Genomic DNA, 25,033 nt, shown 5'->3' with positions numbered 1-25,033 from the left:
TTTACTTTGGACATATCTTAGACACCAAACAGCCAAACATGACTTGAAGGATCTACTTAAGGTGTCTACATTCCCTGCCAAAGACAAGCCACCTTCTTCATGCTCCCCTCCCCAAAGGGTAAGATTTATTCTAAGGGTTCTGAATTGGTCACATTTATAAACCCCCTGGGCCCGGCACAGCAATTAACATTGGTCCAAACGGTGTCAGTGAACTTTAGCTTCAAAGAAGCTACCTCATTTAAAATTTAAGCAGACCACAGGAAGCAGCATTGGAGGAAAGAGAGGAGACTTTCTCCTTCAACATTTTGAGCACACTGGAATGCTAACCCCCGAGGTAGGCGCCAGGGCCACCACAGGAACCTGACTCGCAGGAGTCATCCTCCGTCTCTACGCGAAGCGCCCCCTCGAGGTGGCCAGGGGGTGGCGGCGGCAACGGTGGCGGAGCCGCAGAGCGAGCTAGAGAGCTAGCGCAGTGAGATTCTGCGGACGTCTTCCCGCCAGCTGTGCCCCACCCAGCCCAGCCTCCGCCGCCTCGGGCCGAATCGCCCGGCGGGGAAGATGCGCCTCAAGAATCAGGTAGAAGCGCCTCGGCGCAGGCCCCGCACCCCCGACTCCGCCCGCCCTCTGTTACGGACGCCCGCCGGGCCACGTGGTCGCGACTGGCTTCTCCCAGCGGCCAGCCTGGCCACCCTGACTCCCAGGGAGGGGGAGAGGGCCCTTGCAAGAGGATCCTGCCCCCGCGCTGCCCAGACCCGAGGGCTCCTGGCGACACTATCCGCCGCCCATCTGGCGGCTCTGGCCCCTCAGGTCCTGGTCACACCCCTGCCGGCCTCCTGAGACTTCCCGGCCCCAGGGGAGACAACCGAAACTTGGGTTGACACGCGTCCCCTCCCCGGCGACAGTCGACCCCACAGCAGCCCCGCGCCACTCCTCTCTGCGCCTTTTCGGAGTTGTCCTCGAGGTGGCTTTGTTGAACGTACTGGTGGCGCCAAAAAGTCCAGGCAGCTTCGGGCGATCAGGGCCCCGAGGCGCTGGGCGCGCCGGCTTGGATCCTCAGAGGTTCCCTCTGTGTGACTTTCGCTAATTGTCACACAGGGAGGGCAGCACCCTCCCCTGTCTTTCCTCTATTACACCCCGCTGTGGACGTGGGACTTGGGTTTTTCTAGACGAGATTAAGAAGGCGCCTGTGTTACACTAAGCAGTGCTCATGTTTAGCTGAGGAAGAAGGAGGCTCACGTATTCGTAGGGTGTACCTGTGTGTGTTGTAATTGTTGTCTCTCTTTGGGCTGGGGCTGTCATACATGGAGGATTTAGTAAACACAGGTCTTGAAGTCTTGAACTTGCTGGAGACTCATTTCTTTCTACCAGGAGAGAACCTCCCCTCCCCCAACATATGTTAAGGGACTTCAGGAGACCACAGGGAAACCGAGGGGAGGGACTTCTAGAAAACAACTCCAGGTTTGGGGAAAATGAGTCATATTGATTCCCAAGCTGTTAGCCAATACCACTCAAGGGTGATAATTCTCATAAAATCTTCCCACTGGGGACTTAAATACCCGGCTCCACAACAGTTTGTTGAGAGCTCTGTGGTTCCTTTAAGCCTATCCATGCCCCTTACCTAAATGCTTTAACTTAGTAGAGCTCCTTGAAGAAGCTGCCTCACATTATCCTCCTGCGTTTGTGCGCCTAGCTTTTAATATTTTATAATACTTGCAAATTGACACTGAACAAGCTTTAACCTCCGTCATTTCAGAATAAGTTTGATGTTTTAAGTGAAATGTGAATGGAACTCCATTCATGAGGGAAGTAGTCTGTGTGAAGTGTTTTGTAAATGTGAGTGGGTTGAGTTTAAAACACTGAATAAAATTAACGTAACAAGGAATCAAAAGGTTCAATCCAGATGTTTGCCTCCTTGTTTCCTCAATAAAGTGACAGTAAAATGCTGCATGACACCACTTGCTTCCTTAATAAAGTGACAGTACGATGCTGCGCGGCACCTCTCCTTTCAGTTCTTAGGTAGGGTAGACTGTGGCACTGTGGCTTATGGGGTCGACCATGAGCAAGTGGATGGTTGGATTCCTTCCATTCATTTTTTAAAGCACTAACAAAATCCTGGGGCCGATGGGGTTGTGACCCACCCACCTATACAGAGGATTTTCCCCCTCTTCTAACTACTCTAGAAATATATGAGGGATTTACATGCAGGTTTTCAGTTGAAGAACTTGTAAGTAATCCTCTTTAGTTATCATTAGTATTAGCCTCTGAAACCTTTGCTTGCTGGTTAAGATAAGGTACTTGGGTGTGGATTGTAATAGAGGTAGAGTTGTGAGTTAGAGCTGGTGGCCTTGCTAATTCCTCTACTTACTGTGTGTTTTGGGTCGACAGAAAACTCCTTAGCATATGTGTAAGTGCAATATAGTTTAGCACGAGAGATTTTACATTAGCTATTCTTGGTTCCAGTCTGACCTCAACACTCAGTAGTTATGTGATTTTGCATAATTAAATTTTTGGTCCTTCCCCCCACATTTTTCGCCATAGACACAGGGGTTAATACCAACCTGGTAAAGTTGATATGAAAATTAATAGAAAATTATATATGTACAGTGCCCATAAACAGTAGCTATTACCACCGCTGCTACTACATTGCTTAAAAATGGCTCCCTGTAGTTGGGGAGGGAGATTTGGCTACAGAGGGACAGGAGGGAGCTCACTGGGGTGACTGAATTATGCTTTATCTTGATTGGGGTATTGGTTACAAAGGTGTATCCATTTGTCAAAACTCATCAAACTGAGCCTTTAAGATCTGGGCATTTGATTTTATGTGCATTATATATCAATAAAGTTCATGTTTAAAATTAACCTCCAAATGTGTTAAGTACATGCCTTTGGGAGGCCTAATTCTGCATAATAGTATACCTTCTTCATAAGTTTATCCTGAGCCGCAGGGAGGTCAGAGAAGGTGCTTTAATTTTTCAGGTTGATGTCAGGAGTGATGGTCCATGGAAAAAAATGATTGTCTTGTGCCAAGATTATATTTAATTTGGTACTAGTCTTCATTAGTAGCTTAAAAAAAATTGAAATGTTTTATTTGATCCAGTACTGCTCATTTGCATTATATGATAATGGATATGATAATATCCATCCAGTATTCACAGTTCCTGAAAAATCATAGTGATTTTGCATCCCTTTTCCTGCTTTCAGTAAATTCTATGCATTGTTTTAGTTAAGTGAAATATGTAAAGTGTGTTTAGCACAGTACCAGGCACATGGTAAATACCAATACATGCTAATTGTTAGTGTTTAAACTGATGTATTCAAATTCATCTTTTTTATAGGGCAGAATCAACACTATATAGATTATAATATCAATCTATCATAAATATGCTGTGAAAAGTTTTTGAGGTAGAAACAAACAAAAAATTATTAATAAAATGTTGTAAAACTAAAATCTCACTTATCCAAACTTAGTGGTCGTGAACTTTTTACAACATTATGTCTTGAGAATGCAGGCAAAAACTATGATGGAAGCAGAAACTTTTCTCAAAAGCAAACATATATCCACAAACAGTATGCTAACTCATTTACTCAGAGGCAAGCTCCTCACACATTCCCTCAAGCCTTTTTATTTTTACTTCAGACATAGTTCTAATATGTTTAGTTCCTTAGTTTCTCAGCCTATAGTAGTTTAGAAACCTTGCTAAATACAAGTTTCAAGAAATATTGGCTGAATGTGTGGGGTGAACAAATTGTAAAGATAAGACATGAGAAATCAGTCTTAATCTTGGGTCAAAGTAAAACTTGAATTAGGGTACTGAATAGTATTGCTGAATTATTGGAAATTTTAATTTTTATTCTTTAAAAGAGTTAAATTGTATATTCTCTCTAGAAAGTGGGGCAGTGTATAGTGATGTATTTTAGAAACATTTCCATCTGAAAGGATTAGATTACAAACTTTGGTTTGTCAAGGGCAAGCTTCAGTTTTCTGGATATCTTACTTAATGTGGAATGACTTATTCACTCGTGGTACTGCATAAATGAGTCATCTATCAACTTGTGATTTTTTTTATTGGGAACTGGATTTTTATAATTAATTTCATCTTTTGATAGAACAACATGATGAGGTAAATCATACATAGAGTATTAGTTTGCTGGGGCTGCCATGACAAATATCACAGACTGGGAGGCTTAAACAACACAAATTTACTTCCTCACAGTTCTGGAGGCTAGAAGTTCAAGGTGAAGGTGTTAGCAGGGCTATTAATTCTGAGATCTGTCTCCTTGGCTTGCAAGATGGCTGTCTTGTCTGTCTCTTCATATGTTCTTTGCTCTGCGGCCTAATCTCTTCTTTAAGAATACCAGTCCTATTGGATTAGACCTCTTTTTACCTTAATTACTTTTTTAAAGGCCCTATATGAAAATCCAGTCACATCCAGAGATACTGGGGGTTAGCACTTCAACATATGAGTTTGAAGGGACTTAATTTAGCCAGTAACACATGGTATTTAGTAAAAAGCTGTATTGATTCTTTCAAAATAATTCAGCATGCAGAATATGAAACAGGTGAGATTTTAATTCTTGTTTTGGAACAGTTCAATTTGGATTTACATGTGAGAAACCCCAAAATACTCATCATGTACCAACACACACACACACACACACACACACACACACCACACTTTTTGTGTGTTAAGTTGATTATAACTGAAATTGAGTTAGGGTCATTGTCCAAGCTGAGTTTAATCTGTGATAAGGTCCACTAGCAATGTCTTTCATTGACCAAAAAAGACAGCTGTGCAGTAGCTTCCTAATCTTTCTGGTTTTATAGTGTCTTAGGTGATGGAAGCAGAAGGTTTGACTTTCTCAAAATAAACCATTTAACACTTTGATACTTTCATATCTCCTTGTCATTTGAGCTCTTTGACCTTCTAGGTATCTCTGAAACAAAATAATTATACTAATCCCTTGATGCATCTTTTCCACATATTCAAACCATGAATTTAGACCAAAATTTGCCACACAAGCACCTTTGTTCACTCAAGTCAGAGTCTGGCAGTAGTTTACTCAGATGAACCTAAACTGCCTACTACACGGTTTATTCTCCTCACTACTTTGAAGTTCATCTCTGTTCCACACGTTCATGCATCAGAGTATGATATTTTAATCCAAAGAAAAGAAAAAAAAACCTCTAAACTTGTGTTGTACAAAAATGACTCCCAAAAGCATTATGTATGTTACTGTTACTACCAGTTTGTGCTAATTTGCACAGCCTCTGAACAACTGGCAAAGTGGCTAGTGTTGATAATGTAACTGCTACAGAGTTCCCAGTTGCTGTAGGAATTTTAAAATTTTATTAGTATGATAACAGAGTTTACAGTTATTCACAGTATGTTAATTGCAAATGCTTATTATCTGTAGTACCAGCTTGGTACTTGATCTTATGTTTCTTTTAATAGAAATACTGCAGCTTTTACATTTCATTATAATGGAGGTTAATCATCACTATGAATTTTCACCTATGAGCAACAATTTTGCAACAAGTTATAGTTGGGGTGAGTCTATTAGATTTAAAATATAACATCAAAATAGCTTTCTTTTTGTACTTTTAATACTTCCATTGACAAAAAATTCTCATGTCTCTGAGCCTCCTAAAACCATTTCAGATGACTGATGGATAATTGATTTGTTTTGTCTTTTATGTTTTGTGTTTTGAGACGGTCTTACGCTGTCACCCAAACTGGAGTTTAGTAGCATGGTCACAGCTCACTGTATCCCTGACCTTCTGGGCTCAAGCAATCCTTCCACCTCAGCCTTCTGAGTGACTGGAACAACAGGTTCACGCCGCCGAGCCTAGCTAATTTTTGCATGTTTTTGTGGAGACAGGGTCTCTCTATGTTGCCCAGGCTATTCTCAAACTCCTGGCCTCAAGTGATCCTCCCACCTCAGCCTCCCAAAGTGCTGGGATTATAGGTGTGATTGATTGATAGATTCAGTGAATATTTATTGAGTGTCCAGTATGGACCTGGCCCAGTTGTAGGTGTTTAGGATGTATCAGTGAACAAAACTCAGCTATCCCTGTCAGCAAAGGAACAAGAGAAAGTAGACATTAAAAATAACCATAATCAAGAAGTTCATCATAGAGCATGTTAGACAGTTATAAATGCTATGTGGAAAAAAAAATAGGGTAAGATAAAGAGGGATAAGGATTCCAGTGGAGGATTGCAATCTTGAATACAGTAGGCCTCAGTGGGAAGTGATATTTGAACAAAACTTGATGAAGGTGAGGAAGTTTTAGTTGTGTGGCTATCTGGGGATTATATAAGCAGAGGGAACAGCCAGGTCAAAGGCCATATGGCGGGAGTGTACCTACAGGTGTTCAAGTTACAGCAAGGAGGTCATTGCGGCTTGAGAGGAATCAGCAAGGAGGAAAACTATTGTAAACTGAGTTATATGTTTTGTATGCTGAGTAAGTGTTGACATAAATATTGTCTACCAATAAGTAGATGCTTAGCATAGTGGTTCTCTCCAAATGCTTGTTGAATGTTTCTTTGGCAAATGAATTTGTGCTTATAAGAACTGGTTCTGAAATGCAATAGAAAATGGACTTCTGCTAATTCTACTGCTGGCAGAAGTTAGATTAGGAGATGGAAAAGGGAGGAAGGCAGGAAAACAACCTGATAGATGCTAATGGGTAGGTGTCTGAGTCCTGCCCAACCATTGTCACACCCATCTTGCCAGGGGAATTAATTTTTCACTTATCTAGTACTGAAAATTTGGTACTGAAAATTTCCTTTTCTGTTTGATTTTTGTCCTCATGATTGGAAATTTTAACCAGAAAGAATAAATTCCAGTGTAAAGAATATACTAGATTTGAAAGTATGAGATCTGTCAACCTTAGAAGACTCACACCATAGATTGGTATTATTCTTTTTAGTTTATTTCTTATAGGATAGACCTTATAATTATTATATTTGTGTATTTTATTTATAGTTTACAAAGTATTTTTACATATATTAATATTAATTTGATCCTCACAGCAAATCTATGTGAGAGGTGGGCAGCCATTAGTAAGTTTTGGGCTGAGTATCTTCCATTTGCCCTTGAGATCTTACTCCCTACCCCTTTCCCAATCTTTTCTGTGGCCTTGGGGCTGACCTTCATGGCTTCATCAACAAGCTCCCTTGCACTCTTGCTTCTGGAAGGATTCAGCCAATACGGGGTGCTTACAAGATATCTCAGACAGATGAAAAGTGAGTTTGGAATATTTACTTCTCCAGCTCTCTCCCTTCCAGGTTACTGGCTAGCAGTGGCTAGCAGTGGCTAGCAGTGGCTGTGTGGAGGCCACAGCACCTATCCAATCTACAGCTACAGCTTTCTCTCTCTTTATGGGTTCTCTCAAGATCTAGGGCTGGGTCTCCACTGTTTCTATCTTCAGTGACTTATCTTCATTAAATCCTGCTAAATTTCCCTTTCTGAATACGCCTTCTGTTTCCTGTTGAGACCCTGACCAAGACACTACTCTAAAAACGACAGCCTTGGAGAAGTTGGATGACTTGCCCAATGATAGATATCCAGTAAATGACAAGAGTAGGGACTTAAATCCTGGTTTTGTGACTTCAAAACATGATCAATTTTAAATACACCACAAAGGAACTTATCCCAACTGGTGGATAGTGTTGAAAAAAATCTTTCTACTTTGACCTTCAAAAGTCTATATAGGCCAGGCACGGTGGCTCACACCTGTAATCCCAGCACTTTGGGACAATCAACAAGTTATTTATTGAGCAAATGACTTAGTATGAGCCTCCTTCAACCAAAACCTTTACAAGAAAAGTTTTGAAGTTGTGCTGCCTTGAATTAAAATTTCAGAGAGGTAGGGTAGAGATGGGAGTAAGGAGAAAATAAAAAGCAAAAGTTCTGAGTAGTCATCAACTGCAGAGTGCCTAAATAGGAAGTCTACACCAGGAAGTCGTGTTTTTGCTGCCGAAGGTGTGAGTAGGACTCTGTACAACTTTGCTCTCTTATGCAACTTGTGATTGATCTGGGTTAGTTTGCTCTGCTGTTATTATGAAAGGGATTTCCTTTTCTTTCCCTGAAGATGGACTGCCCATCTTTTTCCCTACATTTCTGATAGTAAAGGTCTTTTTATTCTCACAGCGTGAGTTTCTGGACAAAGGGTCATCTGGGAAGCAAAAGTTTTGAGGATCTTACTCAGGTCACTGGAACTAGTGTTCTAGAAGTGCCTGGTGCATGATGGTAATAATTGAAGTCACACCCCAAGTTTGTATTACTAATAAGAGTTTTGTACTACAAACTTTCGCTGTCTGTTCTTGTTGAGGGGGAAATGACACTGAGTGTAATACTATATGGTCATGCACCACACAAGAACGTTTAGGTCAACAACAAAGTTCGTATATGACAGTGGTCCCGTAAGATTATAATGGAGCTGAAAAAATCCCATTGCTTAGTGACTTCATAGCCATTGTAACATCGTAGCATAATACGTTACTCATATGTTTGTGGTAATAGTGATGCACACAAATCTACTGTGCTGCCAGTCATATAAAAATATAGCGCACACAATTAGGTACAGTTTATAACACCTGATAATATTAATACATTACTAGGTAACTGGTTTATGCATTTACTATACTATATTTTTTATCATTATTTAAGAATGTACACCCGCCAGATGAGGTGGCTCATGCCTGTAATCCCAGTACTTTGGGAGGCCGAGTCAGGCAGATCACGAGGTCAGGAGATCGAGACCATCCTGGCCAACATGGTGAAACCCCATCTCTACTAAAAATACAAAAATTAGCCGGGCATGGTGGCGGGCACCTGTAGTCCCAGCTACTCAGGAGGCTGAGGCAGGAGAATGGCGTGAACCCAGGAGGCAGAGCTTGCAGTGAGCCAAGATTGCGCCACTGCACTCCAGCCTGGGCAACAGAGCAAGACTCTGTCTCAAAAGAAAGAAAAAAAGAATGTACACCTACTTATTTTTAAAAATAGTTTATTGTAAAACAGCCTCAGGCAGGTCCTTCGGGAGTTATTTCAAAATAAGGCGTTGTTATCACAGGAGGTGACAGGTCCATGTTGGTTATTGCCCTTGAAGACTTTCTATTGGGACAAGATGTGGAGGTGCAAGACAGTGATATTGGTGATTCTGACCCTGTATGGGCCTAGGCTACTGTGTACATTTTTAGTTTTTAACAACAAAGGTTTTAAAAGTAAAAAAATAATAATAATAGAAAAAAGCTTATAGAAAAGGATATAAAGAAAATGTGTACAGCTGTACATGTGTTTGTATTTTCAGCTAAGTGTTATTATGAGTCTAAAAGTTTAAAAATTTATAAAGTAAAAAAGTTACAGAAACTACAGTTAATTTATTATTAAAAGAAAAAACATTTTTATAAATTCAGTGTAGCCTAATTGTACAGTGTTTATAAAATCTACTGTAGTATACAGTAATGTCCTAGGCCCTCGTATTCACTCAGCACTCATTCATTGACTCACTCAGAGTAACTTCCAATCCTGCAAGCTCCATTTATGGCAACTGCCTATAAAGATGCACTGTTTTTAGTCTTTTATTCTGTATTTTACTGTACCTTTTCTATGTTTAGATGCACAAATACAAGCATTGTGTTACAGAGGCCTGCAGTATTAACTACAGTCACATGCTGTCCAAGTTTGTAGCGTGTGAACAGTAGGATATCCCATATAACCTAGGTCTGCAGTAGTCTATACAACGTAGGCTTTGTGTAAGTACATTATGTGATGTTTGCATGATGACAAAATTGTCTGATGTATTTCTCAGAATGTATCCCCATTGTTAAGCAATATGTGACTATAGTATAATATGATGTCAAGTTGCCATGTTGTTTGGGACATATGACACAAGAACAGAGCTCAAGAAACTTTTGTATACATGGGACAATTTTGTGAGTTCCAAATCACACCCTTCAAGGGTGTGATTTATTCTTTTTGGGTATACATTATGCAAGCAAGGCTAGAGTATTCTTACAATAAAATAATTTTAAAAGACAGCACCAAAACATTTTTCCAAATTAAAGTAAGCTTGAGTTACTTTTTTCTGATTTTTGAAATGGAAGAATCAGAGTCTATGGGGGGAAGTGATCAGAGTAAACTAAAATTTAGTGCTCTATCCTCTAATCATAAAGTGGTGTCACATAGGGGTCACAATGGACCATGGTCTGCTTTTATAGATAAATGCTGTTCTGTGGGAGACGTTCTCTAATTCACGAGCTAGAGAACAGACTTAACAAATTTACAAAACCAAATTGGGATAACCAGTACTGTAAACACTGTCATTATAACCATGGAACACTAGATTGATGTGAGATGGATTGACATTCAGCAGGGGTAAGGACAGGATAGGATATATAGGAAGAAAAACCAAACCACAAAAAAATTAAATGGGAAATTTTGAAAGGGGCAGCCTTCTTACCTTATGTTTCTATAGTACCCTTTCACTTTTCTTTTACACTTATCCACATAGAAAGGTTGTTATAAAGGGAGCATGAAAATTGAAGATTAAAAAATAAAAATGGCTTCACTTGACTAGTCTAAAGAAAAAAAAAAGTAAAAATGGACCTCTACATTAATGGTAAGAATTCTATGATAATTCCTTTTTTTTTTTTTTTTTTCCTGACAGTGTCTCACTCTGTCACCCAGGCTAGAGTACAGTGGCACTGTACTCTACATACTGCAGCCTCTGCCCCCCAGACTCAGGTAATCCTTCCACCTCAGCTCCCTTAGTAGCTAGGACTATAGGCATGCACCACCGTGTTTGTATTTTTTGTAGAGATGGGATTTCCCCATGTTGCCCAGGCTGGTCTCAAACTCCTGGCCTCAAGCGATCCATCCCCCTCAGCTTCCCAAAGTGCTGGGATTATAGGCATGAGCTGCTGCACCTGGCCCAGGATAATTCTTTTATTATAAGTGTTCTTGTTCCTATATTCACTATTCTGGTTAATGGCACCACCATTTACCCAGTGGCTCTAGGCAGAAAAATATTGAATCTAGAAATTATCCTAGATTCATTTTTCTTCCTTACTGCCTGCATTAAATTTTTCAGTCTCTGGGTCCAGGTAGTCAAACTGATACCTTTAATTAGCCAACATTTATTGAATGCCTAATAGAGTGTTATAAATTAAAATTGCTACCCTTGTAGAGCTTGCATTTTCTTAAATATCAGTTATATTTCTCTGATTCTAAGATAAGATTTCTGAGATGGAAATGCATTTTACAATAAAGTTTAAAAAAATACTACACTAAAACTTAGCAAATTGTGATGCACTTGTCATTGCCTATACATGCATGGACTTAGTGAAGCTCACAGAAAGTATCTGTTAAACTGTCACTTCAGTTCATTTATTTGCATTTAGAAGCCTCATGTAAAATGAAATTTGAACTGAAATTTGGATCCCTGATTGTTATTTAAGATGTTAAGAAATAGCCAGCAAACACATGAAAAGATGTTCAGTGTCATAAAAACCATAAAGAGATACTACTTTATGCCTACTAGCATGGCTATGATTTAAAAAAAAAAAAAGTATTGGTGAGGATATGGAGAAAATGGAACCCCCCTGTTTTGCTTTCACTCCTTGGCATATATACCCAAAAGAATAGAAAACAAGTATTCAAGTACAAGTACACACATGTTCATAGAGGCATTATTCATAAATGGCCAAAAGGTAGAAACAACCCAGATGTCCATGAGTGGATGAATGCATAAACAAATTGTTTTATATAATGCAGTGGAATATTATTCAGCCATGAAAAGTACAGAAATTCTGATACATGCTACAACATGGATGAACCTCCAAAACATAAGTGAAAGAAACCAGACACCAAAGGTCACGTATTATATTATTTCATTTATGAGATATCCAGAACAGATAAATCTATAGTGTCAGAAGGCAAATTGGTGTTGCCAGAGGTTAGGGAGTGGTGGTGAATGGGGAAAAACTGCTTAATGAATAAGGGGGAATAATGGAAATGTTTTGGAACTTGATAGAGGTCATGGTTGCACAAAAATGTGAACCTACTAAATGCCACTGAATTGTTCACTTTAAAATGGTTAATTTTGTTATATAAATTTTATCTCAAAACGGAATTTTTTAAATACTACACTGTGCTACAAAATTGAAATGAAAAGTTATTGTATGCCCTAAAGTTGTCTGTCATATACTGTTCATTACAAGTAAATAAACAGAATAAATTGTCAAATCTCTTTATATAAAACCTAGAATTTCAGAGTTCAGAGAGATTGTTATGACCTTTTCATGTGTCATCAAGGAATGTCATTTAGGCACCTGCCATCTATTTGTCAAAAGCTCGACTTCCAAAAGAAGCTGTATGACTTTTCATGATACATAATTAGGTATAATAGGAGTGTCCACATTCCTTTTCCCCTCAACAGCTCAAACTACATCAAATGCCACAATCAGGAATCATAAGTGATGTCATGCTTTGCAGCTAAGTCATAGAGAACTGGTGACAGAGTCGCAACTTGGCTCAGGATCAAGATCCAGAGCAGTGACTAAGGACTTTGTGAAGCAGAATCTCCTGCTCTTACTATGGAGGAGGGCCTGGGTCAGCCTCTAGGTGAGAAGGTGCTACACTGGGTCCTCTGTTCTAACTACTGCACTGTCACCAGTATGATCCTACTTGTAAGATACTTTCCCACTGTCACCTGCCAAGTCTCAAACAAGTCTCAGAACTCAGTGGCACAGTGAGCCTATGTTTCCACACTTTACAGGCCCAGAACCTGATTTCCCCACACCACTCCATCTCTTCTTCATCAATTGTGGCTGGACAAAGTTGTCTGCCTACTTCCTCTGGCCAGGTACCCTGAGTGCCTTGTAGCACTCAAGCATGATTTACACCCCTCATTCAAGGTAATTTTTCTCCTATTTCTCTTGTTGGAGAGGAAAAAGAAATAGACATATGTTTAATATCCAGCACAGAGTATCCCTATACATTTAAAAAATCAAAACTTTGAATACCAAACGCAGACCAAACCTTAATATTCCTTGATACCTCTTGAGATTGTAATATCAATCCTAAAGTATCAGAGAGATCAAGTTCACCAGCATGGTTTATGAAAAGTAAGATCCTTATGATGCTCTGCACTTAACAGTCAATGACCAAAAGTGATGGAGAAGATATTTACATAATAGCTTTGGTTTGTTCATAAAATTATATACCAGTTTAGTTTTCAAAGTTTGACTCTTTGCTGGGCTTGAATAGTGGCTATTTTCTTTGGTATTGTTTTTAACCTGAATCCCTTGAGGCAAGGTATGTACTCTCCAGTTAGGCTATAGAGAGCATGGGCTTCCTTTCCTCTTTTTTAGGTCAATTTACACATTTATGTTTCCTACCTATCCCCTGTAGTCATTCGAGTTTATGATTATGAACATAAATTCAAGTTTTAAAATTATATATAGTTATGCAGATAACTCACAGTAAGACCAAATCCTTAAATAATGCATACTAAATTCTGGGCACTGTTTAAAGTGTGTAATCCATAGTAACTAATGGAAACCTCACAACTCCATCAGGTAGTGTGGCCCTCATGGAGGTGCACCATTCAGATCTGCCTTTAAGAGGAAGCTTATGTTCATTTGCAAGGAGTGCAGTTAGATGACAGTCTCCAGTGGCAGTGCCTGTAGGCCATGCTTTTGCTGAGTGGTCTTAGCCAATGACTAAACACTCTGGTAGTACTAAGGCCTGGCCATTTCTGCCCAGTGTGGGAACTCCCCTAATGGGTAATCTTTATTTCAGAGCTCTCCATTAGGTTGGCAAGCCTTTGTCTGATCTGCCTCGTAGTCTGAGGCTCTGTCTCCAATTCTACTTTCTTCACCGTCCCCGCCCCCATATTTTCACAAGAAACTAATAAATCTCTTGCACTTCTGTCTGTCTCATTGTCTGTTTCTGGGCAGACCCAACTAATACAGATGAGTATTATTATTATCCTCATTTCACAGATGAAGAAACTGAGGCACAGAGAAAGGGCTCAAGGTGTCGCAACCAAGTGAGTTTCAGTGTTCTTTATCATGTTTTTAACCATTATGGTATGTTGCCTTCCCTTTCTGAAGTTCATGTTCATCCAGTTAAGTATCCTTTGTATCCCAGAAACTTGGCTGGATGCTAGGAGTATATAGATGAATCGCATAGCCTTTGATCTCAAGGAGTCCACAATCTTGTGGAGAAAACAAGGAGAATAAGCAGATAGCGTCAGTCTTTGCTCTAAATGCAATAATGAGATATGTGCAGGGTGCCCTGAGAGCCCAGAGGAGGGACCTAATTTGTGTCATTTCTCACTTCTTCCACCTCTGAATGGACTACTCTTCCTCCTCTTGTCCCTATAGCCATGCCATTATATTTATCTGGGATGCCTGTTATGTCTTTAGAACACCCCAAATTGAGTTGGGCATGACTCTTCTGTATTCTTACAGGAACCCTCTGCACTTACCATACCACACCCACCTTAGCTGATATTTCCCACCCTGTGTCCTGCTTGTCTGTGTGCTCAGTGCTAGTTCATGCCTGCTTTGGGGCCCCAGCTCCTTGAGGAGCTTAGGAAGTGTTTGTTGAATCAGTGAATGAGGAGAATCGTTTGTTTGCTTGGCCTGTAAGGTGTGAATAGAAAAGAGATTTGGAAGAGAATACACAGGAGGGAAAGGGTGGGGACAGATGAATTCTACCATTCTCTTGAGAGTATCTCACCTTATTTCCCACTGTCATCAGCAGGTGTGGATTTGGGATGTTTCCATTCCCCTTTAAATTTTTTATTCAAACATGGACACATGCTTTCTATCTTATTTCCCAACGATACAAATACGTTAAGCTGAGTTTTTATCCATTCTTTCATCCATCCATTCACCCATCCATTCTTGTTTGTTAAGTCTACCAACCCATATTTATCTAGTACCCTCCATGTGTCAGGCCCAATGCCAGGTTCTGTTCACACAGTGGTGAACAAAAAGCACAGTCTCTGTCCTCAAGAAGGTTTCATTCTGGTAGGATAATTGGGTTCTAAACAAATATAACCTGAATGTCCTCTAGACTCCCCAATTGGATCCTAGGAGAGGTCACTTTAAATATTTCCAGTGGATGTGTAGTCTTCCATCTACAAAATGGCACACTGTCAGCCTTGCTCCTTTCTTGTATCTTTCTGGACATCCTCGGGGCCATTTTTTCCAAATGAAATAATGCATATTATTAATAGATTCTTGGTAATTGAGTAAACACCTCATACATGGTGAATATTATTTTTATTATTAATGTTATTTATTTAATGTGTTCTGCTACTTACAGTTTTGCCTTTCTTTTCCTCTGATGACTCTTCTCACCATATTTCCTGGTCATTGTCTACTGTTGTTTTGTTTGTTGCTCTAAAGCTGCCCGCACCTTTCTCCTATGCTACTGCCACTGTAGGAAACACCTACATGTTATATTACCTGATGGCTTTTTAGCTTCCTCTATGACCACTGTCTCCAGATCTCTGTTCCTATATCAGCATTTGCACTTATCTATTTTGATACACTCATCTCTCTGGTTAACCACCCTCTTTCTGTAAGACCTTTTTGAGTGTCTGCCCTTTCTCCTCCTACCACTTGGGGACTTTTGCCATTTTTCCTGTCTCCAGATCTCAGGGGCTCCTCTCTTCCCAGTTCTTGGTGAAGCATTTTCTTCTTGTCTGGCCTGTTTTCATGGTAGTCCCACAGCACTGTGATATAGGACCCTAGTAACAGACTTATTTCATTCTTTATCACACTGCCTTCCTTTTCTTAGACTGTTAAATGTGGTTTTCAGTTAGAACCTCTCACCGAACCTGGAACCATCGATCTCCTCTAGCTTCAGGCCTACTGTACCAGCCTCTTTCCTCAGGTATGGTCTTTTCCCACCCAGGGATTCCTGTTTTCCCTATTTTCAACTGGAAGTGATATTTAAACTAAGGAATAAAGGAAAAGTAGGAATTATCTAGGGGAAGAGGGAGGGCAGGATTGAGTAGGGTACATAGAACAAATGAGAAATCCCAGAGAAGGAAAAGCTTGTGCCAAGTCCCAGAGGCCAGGAACAGCATGAGTGTGTAATAGAGGAAGGTGTGCTGAGAAACTGCAGTCATTACAATGTGTCTGGTGTGTCATAGAGTGCAAGGGCTTAGGTGGCAAGAGGTACCCCTGGGAAGTTAGGTTGTGTTGGATCAAGGTGGATCTTTTCTGGGTATTGAGAACAGAAAGAAAATAATCTGGAAGTGAAACTGGTTGAATTTTCTCAAGTGCAGGTGTTTTGTTTTTACCTGTTTTTTCCCTGGACCCTAAGGGCTAGAACACCACTTGCTGACATACTGTATGTATGATGCATGGCTTGCATTTCTTCTTGGTCCTTTTCTCAATCTTTTTTTCTACTCCCCGGGACTAGACTCATCTCATATTCATTTTCTAGATCTATTGACTGACATGACCTGGTAATTATTTCAAGTTTCCAGGGTCCAGCTATCAGTCCTGCCAACTTCTGGATATGTTGGAACTCTCAGATGAATCTCTTTTGTCTGCATACTAGGAATTGACCTTGTCCAAAGTCACCAGATTTAAATAGTCACCACATGAATATCTTGAAGATATAGTCACCATGATAATCCAAAACAAGAATCACACACCTATGGCAATGACAGGCTGTGTTCCCACAGGGAATTTCCCATCCTGTTATGCCTCCCATGTGAAGGCTTGCTAGGTAGATCCAACATACTTTTCTCTCACTCCTGTTTGAACTCTGGAATCTGTTTATTCCATTCATTTGACAATTAGTAATACCCTCTTACTTTTCATCTCTTACTATTCATTTAGCCTTTTGTATATTTCTGTCTTGCATCCCCAAGTCGTGTTGAGAGTTCCATGAGGGCAGGGAATATGGGTATAACTGCTTCAAAGCCTCCTCAAGGGCGAGTCCCGTGCCTAGAGACATAGGGGATATTTGGTATATGTTCAGTAATTGGAACAGTTTGACTTGCAATTAAGCCTAAGGAAGACATGGAGAACTTGGAGACAGTTCAGAAGAGTAGCCAGGCAGCATGAGTGTTGGCTGTGGAGTTACTAGACCTGGAGTTACAGCACAACCAGGCTGCTCGCCCCCCACCTTTTCCTGTCACCTCTATAAAACAAAGGTGATGGTGGAAACTTAAATGCTTATTGTAAGGATCAAATGAAATAACATATCAACAAATGAAGTCAGTTGTTACTGTTAATTTATAGAAATGGCCTTTTGAGTTAGAACAATCAGAAGTGAAGGAAAAGGTTAGAACAGATTATCCTGGAGAAGACTGGGAAAAGTTCCTATTTGTTGGATTAAGGAAAAGATTCTCTTTCTTAGATTAAGTGCTGCTCTGAGGTTGGACTGCCAGATTTGAATTTCAGTCCCATTTTTTGCTAGCTGTGCAACACTGGAGCAAGTTAACTTAACCAATGTGCACCTTGATTTTATTATCATCTATACAATGGGAATAATAATATTTACTGCATAAATTTATTGTGAGAAACAAATGAAATAATCAAATAATCCCTGTAAAGTGCTCATTAGCAGAATGCCAGGCACGTAGTATGGCTCAGGGTGGACTGGTTTATTTATTGCTACTTGCATCAGTTATCTATTGCTGTATAATTAACCACCTCAAATGCAATGGTTTGAAACAGTGAGAGTTTATTATTGCTCATGAGTCTACAAGTCAGTTCTTTTTATCTCAATTGGTCTTATTCCTGTGTTTGTAGTAAGCTCTTGGGCAAGAAGGTAGCTCTGCTGATCATGACTGGGTTTTTTCACATGTGTAGGGGTTGAGGGCTATAGGCTATCCAAGGATGGCCTTGGCTGGGCTCACTGGGCTATCTTCCATGTGATCTCTTTTCCTCTAGAAGGAGACCCAGGGCTTGTTCATATGACAGCTGGGCAGGGTACCAAGAGAGAGAGCGAAAGTAAGGAAGAAGTGACACGGTGGAATTTCTAATGCATCCTATTGACCAAAGCAGATGACAAGAGCAGCCCAGATACAGGAGTGGGGAAAGAGATTACATCTCTTTCTAGGAAGATCTGCAAAGTCACATTGCAAAGGGCATAGATATAGGTAAAGATTGTGCTAGTTTTGCAGTTGATCTACCCTACCACTCTTATGTTCCTTCTAGAAATAAGAGAAACAAATCGTTGTATCATGTTTTACAGATTACAAAGACCTTTTGCCTGTAACCACTGGGTCTTACAATGAGACTATGAGTTAAGTATGTTTTAACCTTCATAACATGCTAGGTACTATCTTAGGCACATACTTCTTTTGAAACCTTTTTCTTGTCCTTACAGCACACATTGATTGCTAACATTTTTTTTTTTTTTTTTGAGACGGAGTCTCGCTCTGTCACCCAGGCTAGAGTGCAGTGGCTGGATCTCAGCTCACTGCAAGCTCCACCTCCCGGGTTTACGCCATTCTCCTGGCTCAGCCTCCGGAGTAGCTGGGACTACAGGTGCCCGCCACCTCGCCCGGCTAGTTTTTCGTATTTTTTAGTAGAGACGGGGTTTCACCGTGTTAGCCAGGATGGTCTCGATCTCCTGACCTCGTGATCCGCCCATCTCGGCCTCCCAAAGTGCTGGGATTACAGGCTTGAGCCACTGCGCCCGGCCATTGCTAACATTTGACTAGTAAGTTTTCCTCCTAACCCTACTGCTTTCCTGATTCTTCAAGGCTCACGTTTTTTTCTTTCATGGTTTCGTGTTCTACTCATATGCAGAGAAATTGATACTCCAGCCTAAATCCCCCAGAACTTTGTTTTTCCATGTCTAACTGCTGTTGGCCAACTCTTCATACTTGTCACATGGCTGTCTCAAACTCAGCATGTCCAGATGCATAACTAGACATGTTATTATTTTAAAATGTAATTAGACTCATAATTTGCAGAGTAAAAAATACTATGAAGATACAAAATACATGTAGTAATTGTTCGACTCTTCTGTGGCCTGTCTGTATGATTTTTAACCCTCTAAAGTTTTGGATACACTGAAAACGGCTTTCTATAATTAATATTCTTAGGAAAATACTCTCTGCACAAAAGCATTTTTTACTCAGCCTTAATCTTAGGTCAGTAGGTAGGTCCTGAATGTAGATGCCAAAGAGCTTAGGAAATTTTCAGAGTTTTTATTTAGGGTTTCAGTGGTGCTTCTAAATATAGCATGTCCCATTTTTCCTTTTCCCTCAAACTGTCTCATTGATGTAACATGAAACCAAATAGAACAGTGCCGAACAGCTTGAAAGAGTGAATATCATGTGTTGAAAAGGAATATCACAGTATCACCTGGTAAAAATAGCTTGTACCCATAGCAAGCAGAGATTGGTGCACTCTGGGAGAATGCATGTTTTTTAAAGGTTTTATTCACTTTCCCCTCTCCAAGAAACTGATAGGTGTTTGCAAAAGCCCTATCAAGTAAGAGGTTGATGGATTGTAGGAGGTGGAAGGAAAGAACCTTTAAGCTTAGTGGCCAAGTAATTCTTAAAAGGAAGCAACAGAAATGTGGTTAAAATGGTCCTTTACTTTTCCTTGTTACCAATCAAATATGTTCGTATTCTTGAGGATTGAGGTAGTGATTTGACAAAGTTAAGATTAAGAAGCCTGCAGAGGAACAAGTAGGGAACCATATCATGTATTTATTCCATTTAACAGACATTAACCAGGAAACACTCTACCTCAAGTGTCCAGGATATACAAAGGTGAAATAGACATGGATCCTCAAGGAGTTTCCAGCCATGTAGGGAAGATATATGTATGCCTATAAATATGCATATAAATACTACCAAGTTGAAAGGGACAGATGTAGTCAGAAAGATATAGATAAACTGATACAGAGTTTGTATGTGCTGTCATTTATTTGTTCTGACAAAAACTGATTGAGTACCTATTGTATCCAGGCACTGTGATAGGTACTGGGGACAAAGTTTACATTCTAGCAGTGCATATAAATAACAAGCTTATTGTATCAGTCCATTCTCATGCTGCTATAAAGGAGTGCCTGAGACTGGGTAATTTGTAAAGAAAAGAAGTTTAATTGACTCACAGTTCCACATGGCTGCGGAAGCCTCGGGAAACTTACAATCGTGGCAGAAGGCGAAGCACACACGTCTTTCTTCACATGATGGCAGAAAGGAGAAGTGCCAAGCAAAAGGTGGAAAAGCCCCGTATAAAACCATCAGATCTTCTGAGAACTCACTCGCTATCACAAAAACAGCAGCATGGGGGTAATCACCCCCATAATTCAGTTACCTCCTACTGGGTCTCTCCCACAGCACATGGAGATTTTGGGAACTATAATTCAAGATGGGATTTTGGTGGGGACACAGCCAAACCATATCACTTATAAACTATTGAACAAAATAATGCAGTTTCAGATCATCATTAAGTGCTGCAAGGAAAATAAAGCAGGTTAAAGGGGATAGATTAGGGGAACTTGTTTTAGGTAGATGGTCAGGGATATGTAGAGATGGGGGTGGTAAATTGAAGATCTTCCTGAAATCCAAGACCATGCATAACTAGACATGGGAGAATAAGGATATGTTTGTGCAAGAGCAGTCCACTTTGGTATGGTGCTGGGTGATAAGGGGTACCAAAGCTCAGAAATGTTAGTGAACCTCCATATTCTAGTATTTTGAAGGATTTTCAAGAGGTAGAAGACAGGACGAAGCTGGGATCAATGGCTGGAAGTTTCAAGAGTGAAAATCTATGCAATCTAATAATAGAGTGTAGAAGGGCTTCTGGCACACTGTTGTTAAAGCCTGGTCAACTGCTTATGAACTCCATAGGGGCACAAGAGTGGTGCCTTTGTCATTGTCACATCCTTGTCACCTGCCTCAGTGTCTGGCATGTAGTAGGTGATCAAGGGTTGATTTTTGAATTGCACTTCTGACCATCACATGTCTGGTTGTGTGAAATCTATGCATATTCTAGGACATAGTAGGTGATTAAGAGCTGATTTTTGAATTGTATTTCTGAACATTATGACTGATTGAGTGAAATATATGGATAAGCTGAGATGGCTAGGGATTTAAATGGAAGTCTGTGGATAATACTTTCCAAAAAGAATGATCTATTCTGGTTTCAGCATCCCTGGATGAAATGAATTAATAACAATGCTTTATTTATTTATTTATTTATTTATTTATATTTTTTTTAGACGGAGTCTTGCTTTGTCGCCCAGGCTGGAGTGCAGTGGCCGGATCTCAGCTCACTGCAAGCTCCGCCTCCCAGGTTTACGCCATTCTCCTGCCTCAGCCTCCTGAGTAGCTGGGACTACAGGTGCCCGCCACCTCGCCAGGCTAGTTTTTTGTATTTTTTTTTAGTAGAGACGGGGTTTCACCATGTTAGCCAGGATGGTCTCGATCTCCTGACCTCATGATCCACCCGTCTCGGCCTCCCAAAGTGCTGGGATTACAGGCTTGAGCCTGTAAGTAAAGCCAACAATGCTTTACTTAATAGGCATTTTCTTTCTAGGATCACAAAGCAGTTTTATTGACCATAGAGCCACACCTGATTTAAACAGGGTATGGTAACTTAATTTCTATTTATTCCACTTATTCACAAAACATTTATTTATTTTACAGAGAATAAGTATTTTACCCAGGATTTCACAGGTAGTAATCACTGAGGCCTTGTGGCTCTAAGTCCATGCTCTTTCTACTACATCGCGCAGTCTTACATGAAACAGATTTTATTTCATTTTAAACATTTCTGTTTATGTATCTCTGTGTCATATTTTAATTTCTGTAACAGCAGCATCATTTACAAGTTAAGAGGACTGACTGCTTTGGATGGAGACCTACCTAACCACTGTGGTGACAAGGACACCTCATTCTCTGTGAGGTCTTCTGGTTAATGAAGCCCTTCTGTACCTCTCTGGCCTCTATTATTATCTCCTGTCTCTGATTACCTATAGCATTTGTATACTGCTCCACACCTCACACTTAGCTCATTTTCTTGTTAATTCTGGTTGAGTCTTATCTCCCTAGATGGAGAAAAGCCAAAGGCTGTGTTTTAAACCAGGAGCTGCATTGTCCAACACTAGACATGGGTGCTTGTGTTCTCTTTGTTTGATTTAGAATCATTCATGGCTGAAAGGAAGGTTGAACTCTGGCCCAGAGAAGTTGTTCAATAAATATTTTTTGGATGCATAGTCTTGGTTCCCCTACAATCTTGCAATTTATTCTTGGCATTACTGTTTTCCAGTGTTTCTCTTAGTGATATTATTCACCTCACCATCCTTGAATCGAAGTCTGGGGTTTATCTCTGTAATAATGGTAATAATAATAGCAGCTTATTTTTTAGCATTATTACTGCATGTAGAGCATCATACTAAGTACTTTATACAAATTCTCTTAGTAGGCCCTTATCATCACCCTCTGAACCTAAACAGCCTGACCCCAGAACCCACACTCCTCACCTGGGTACTATATTTCCTTCGTAGACCCTTCCTGTGCTCATCAACTCACAAGGGTTCGGCCCTCATGAATTTGTGGTAAAGGTGGATTGAAGGTATTACCTAAGTATTGTATACATTTCTAAGTCCTTTCTGTTTTAGTGTCAAGGTTGTTTTTAATATCTTCTATAAAATTCTGTGGTTTCTTTTTCCTTTAGGTAGATTTGCTAAGTACAGAAGTATTGCAGGGAATGGCTAGACTAGCCTAGAATTGATATATTTGCCACTCCTGGATTTGCCAGGCAACAGGATTCCTTGTTTTCCTGAGCTTTCTTGACATGTTAATGGTGTTGGACATAGAAGGATAATGTGGAATGTAAATAATGGTCACTGGAATGGAGTGGATAGCAGTTCTTGGGACAGTGTTTCTAGTTTTTAGGAAATAGAATAAAACTTCAAAGGCCAGAGAGGGCTGAAGACTGCATTTATTTTCCTGAATCCTCATTTGGATTACCACTTATTTATTACTATTTGAGAGTGACTTATTGGGGATAGGGAGGATGGGGTCCTCTATGGGACTCCCTGCCTCATCTTTTTCATTTTCCTTTTAACTACCCTGTGCTTTCATTTGATAGCAAGACTAAAGAATATAAAAATGCCACCGCGGCTGGGCGTGGTGGCTCTTGCCTGTAATCCCAGCACTTTGGGAGGCCGAGGCAGGCGGATCACGAGGTCAGGAGTTCGAGACCAGCCTGACCAACATGGTGAAACACCATCTCTACTAAAAATACAAAAAATTTTCTGGGTGTGGTGATGGGCACCTGTAATCCCAGCTACTTGGAGGCTGAGCCAGGAGAATCGCTTGAACCCTGGAGGCAGAGGTTGCAGTGAGCAGAGATTGTGCCACTGCACTCCACCCTGGGTGACAGTGCGAGACTCCATCTCAAAAACAAACAAACAAAAATTCCACCACTAAATGGTGAGGTTTCAGAAGGGCAGATAAAGTTATATAGTATTTTTAGGATTCAAGTTTTTGCTTTGGAAATACCACATACTCCATAGGACTGTTGGTGGAATAAGTAAGATCCAAATTCCTAACTGGCTTGCAACATCTTGTATTATCTCATCCCAACCTGCTTCTCAGACACTCAGATCTTGTTGACCCTTGCTCACCCCACTTCAGCCTCACTGGCCCTCTTGCTCTTGTTCCAGGATGTCCAACTGGCTCCTTAGTGCCATCCTGCTATACCTGCACCTCCGGACCCTCACACGGCTTCTTTCTTCACTTGGCTCAGGCCTCTGCTCTCAAGGACCCCTCCTCAGAACAGTCCTTCTGTCATCTGCAGTCCAGAAGAGCTCTCCCTCCCTCCTTTGTTCTGTCTATCCGCCTTATCCTGCCTTATTTTCCTTATACTACTTATTGCTATCTAAAACTATTTTAATTTTTATTATTTGTTTGTGCTACCTTCATTTGAATGTAAACTCTATGAGGGCGAGGACTTTGTCTATCTAGTTTCCTTGTCTCCTCAGCCCCTCCGTTGGAGCTTAGCACACAGTAAGTACTTAAACAGTATTCCTTGACATGGATGTAAATGTGCCTGGCACTATTCATTCCACAAGGAGTGGATAGATTTCCTAATTTCAGCTTTGTAACAACTTTTTTTCTTGAGTTGTGCATCTTTTATTTTTGTGAACGTAGCCAATAAAACTTAATTTGACAATTTGACTAGACTCAGAGTCAAATTGAGGTTCATCGTGAATACAACTTCCTACTGGACCACATGGCTGCCTTTTGTGTAGGAAACATTAGAGGCAGGCTTATTATTATCAGGTGATTTTGAGAGAAGCAGCTAAGGTAAGATGGAAAGAATTGAATTTGAGTAGATCAAGAGAACACCAAGAACTGTATCTGAACATGATGGAAACTGTAACCAAACTGGATGGGCAAGAGGTACCAGCAGCCTTATACTTATGGTGTGACTTTGATCAAGTCCTTTTACCTCCTCTGCATTTCAGTTTCCTTGGGTGTAAATGAGGCCCATAGATGGAGAAATGGGAGGAGTAGAGGCTGCCTACCACATAAGGGTGTTGAAAAACTGTTGGGAGAACTTATGCGATAGCAGTTTATATTGAGTAGCACTCACATAAATGGACATAAATGCATATAAAGTGCTTGGCATCCAGTAAGTAGTCAACAAATAGTATCTATTACTAGTTATATTAACATTATTAAATCACTTGGAAATGATTTGAAACACTTGTAAAGATTTGGATCTCTTACTAGTGTTAATGATTATTTTCTTTAAATTTAAACAAACTTTCGAATTGTCTTCTGTTCCCTGTTTGCATTTATAAGCGTGGGAGGGCCCATGAGTGCAGTGAGTAAGAATCTGGACTCTAGAGTCAAGACAGAAATGAGTTCAAGTCCTGAAGAAAATGAATAAATAAATAAGCAAATTGACTAAAGTTCAAACTAATCTTACCCCAAGCAAGCTTTCATTTTCTTTCTCTATTAAATTCCTGTCCATCATCTGAAGGAGGCACTGTGGCCAAAAACCAGGAGCAA

At 40.3% G+C, this 25,033-nt stretch overlaps 1 protein-coding gene across 2 annotated transcripts in view; it reads left to right on the top strand.

Moving 5' to 3' along the window:
* Positions 1–411: 411 nt before the first annotated feature.
* The window catches only part of ELAVL4 (ELAV like RNA binding protein 4), a 154,649-nt gene continuing 130,027 nt past the window's right edge, over positions 412–25,033 (top strand). For both annotated transcript variants that reach the window (XM_045371307.3, XM_045371273.2), the window contains exon 1: positions 412–576. In XM_045371307.3, the coding sequence (XP_045227242.1) occupies positions 559–576 (18 nt within the window). In that variant the 5' untranslated portion in view covers positions 412–558. The remainder of the gene's footprint in view (positions 577–25,033) is intronic.

Source organism: Macaca fascicularis, chromosome 1 (assembly GCF_037993035.2).
Source record: "Macaca fascicularis isolate 582-1 chromosome 1, T2T-MFA8v1.1".
NCBI classification, from domain to species: domain Eukaryota; kingdom Metazoa; phylum Chordata; class Mammalia; order Primates; family Cercopithecidae; genus Macaca; species Macaca fascicularis.
This window is presented reverse-complemented; position numbering and strand designations above follow the sequence as displayed.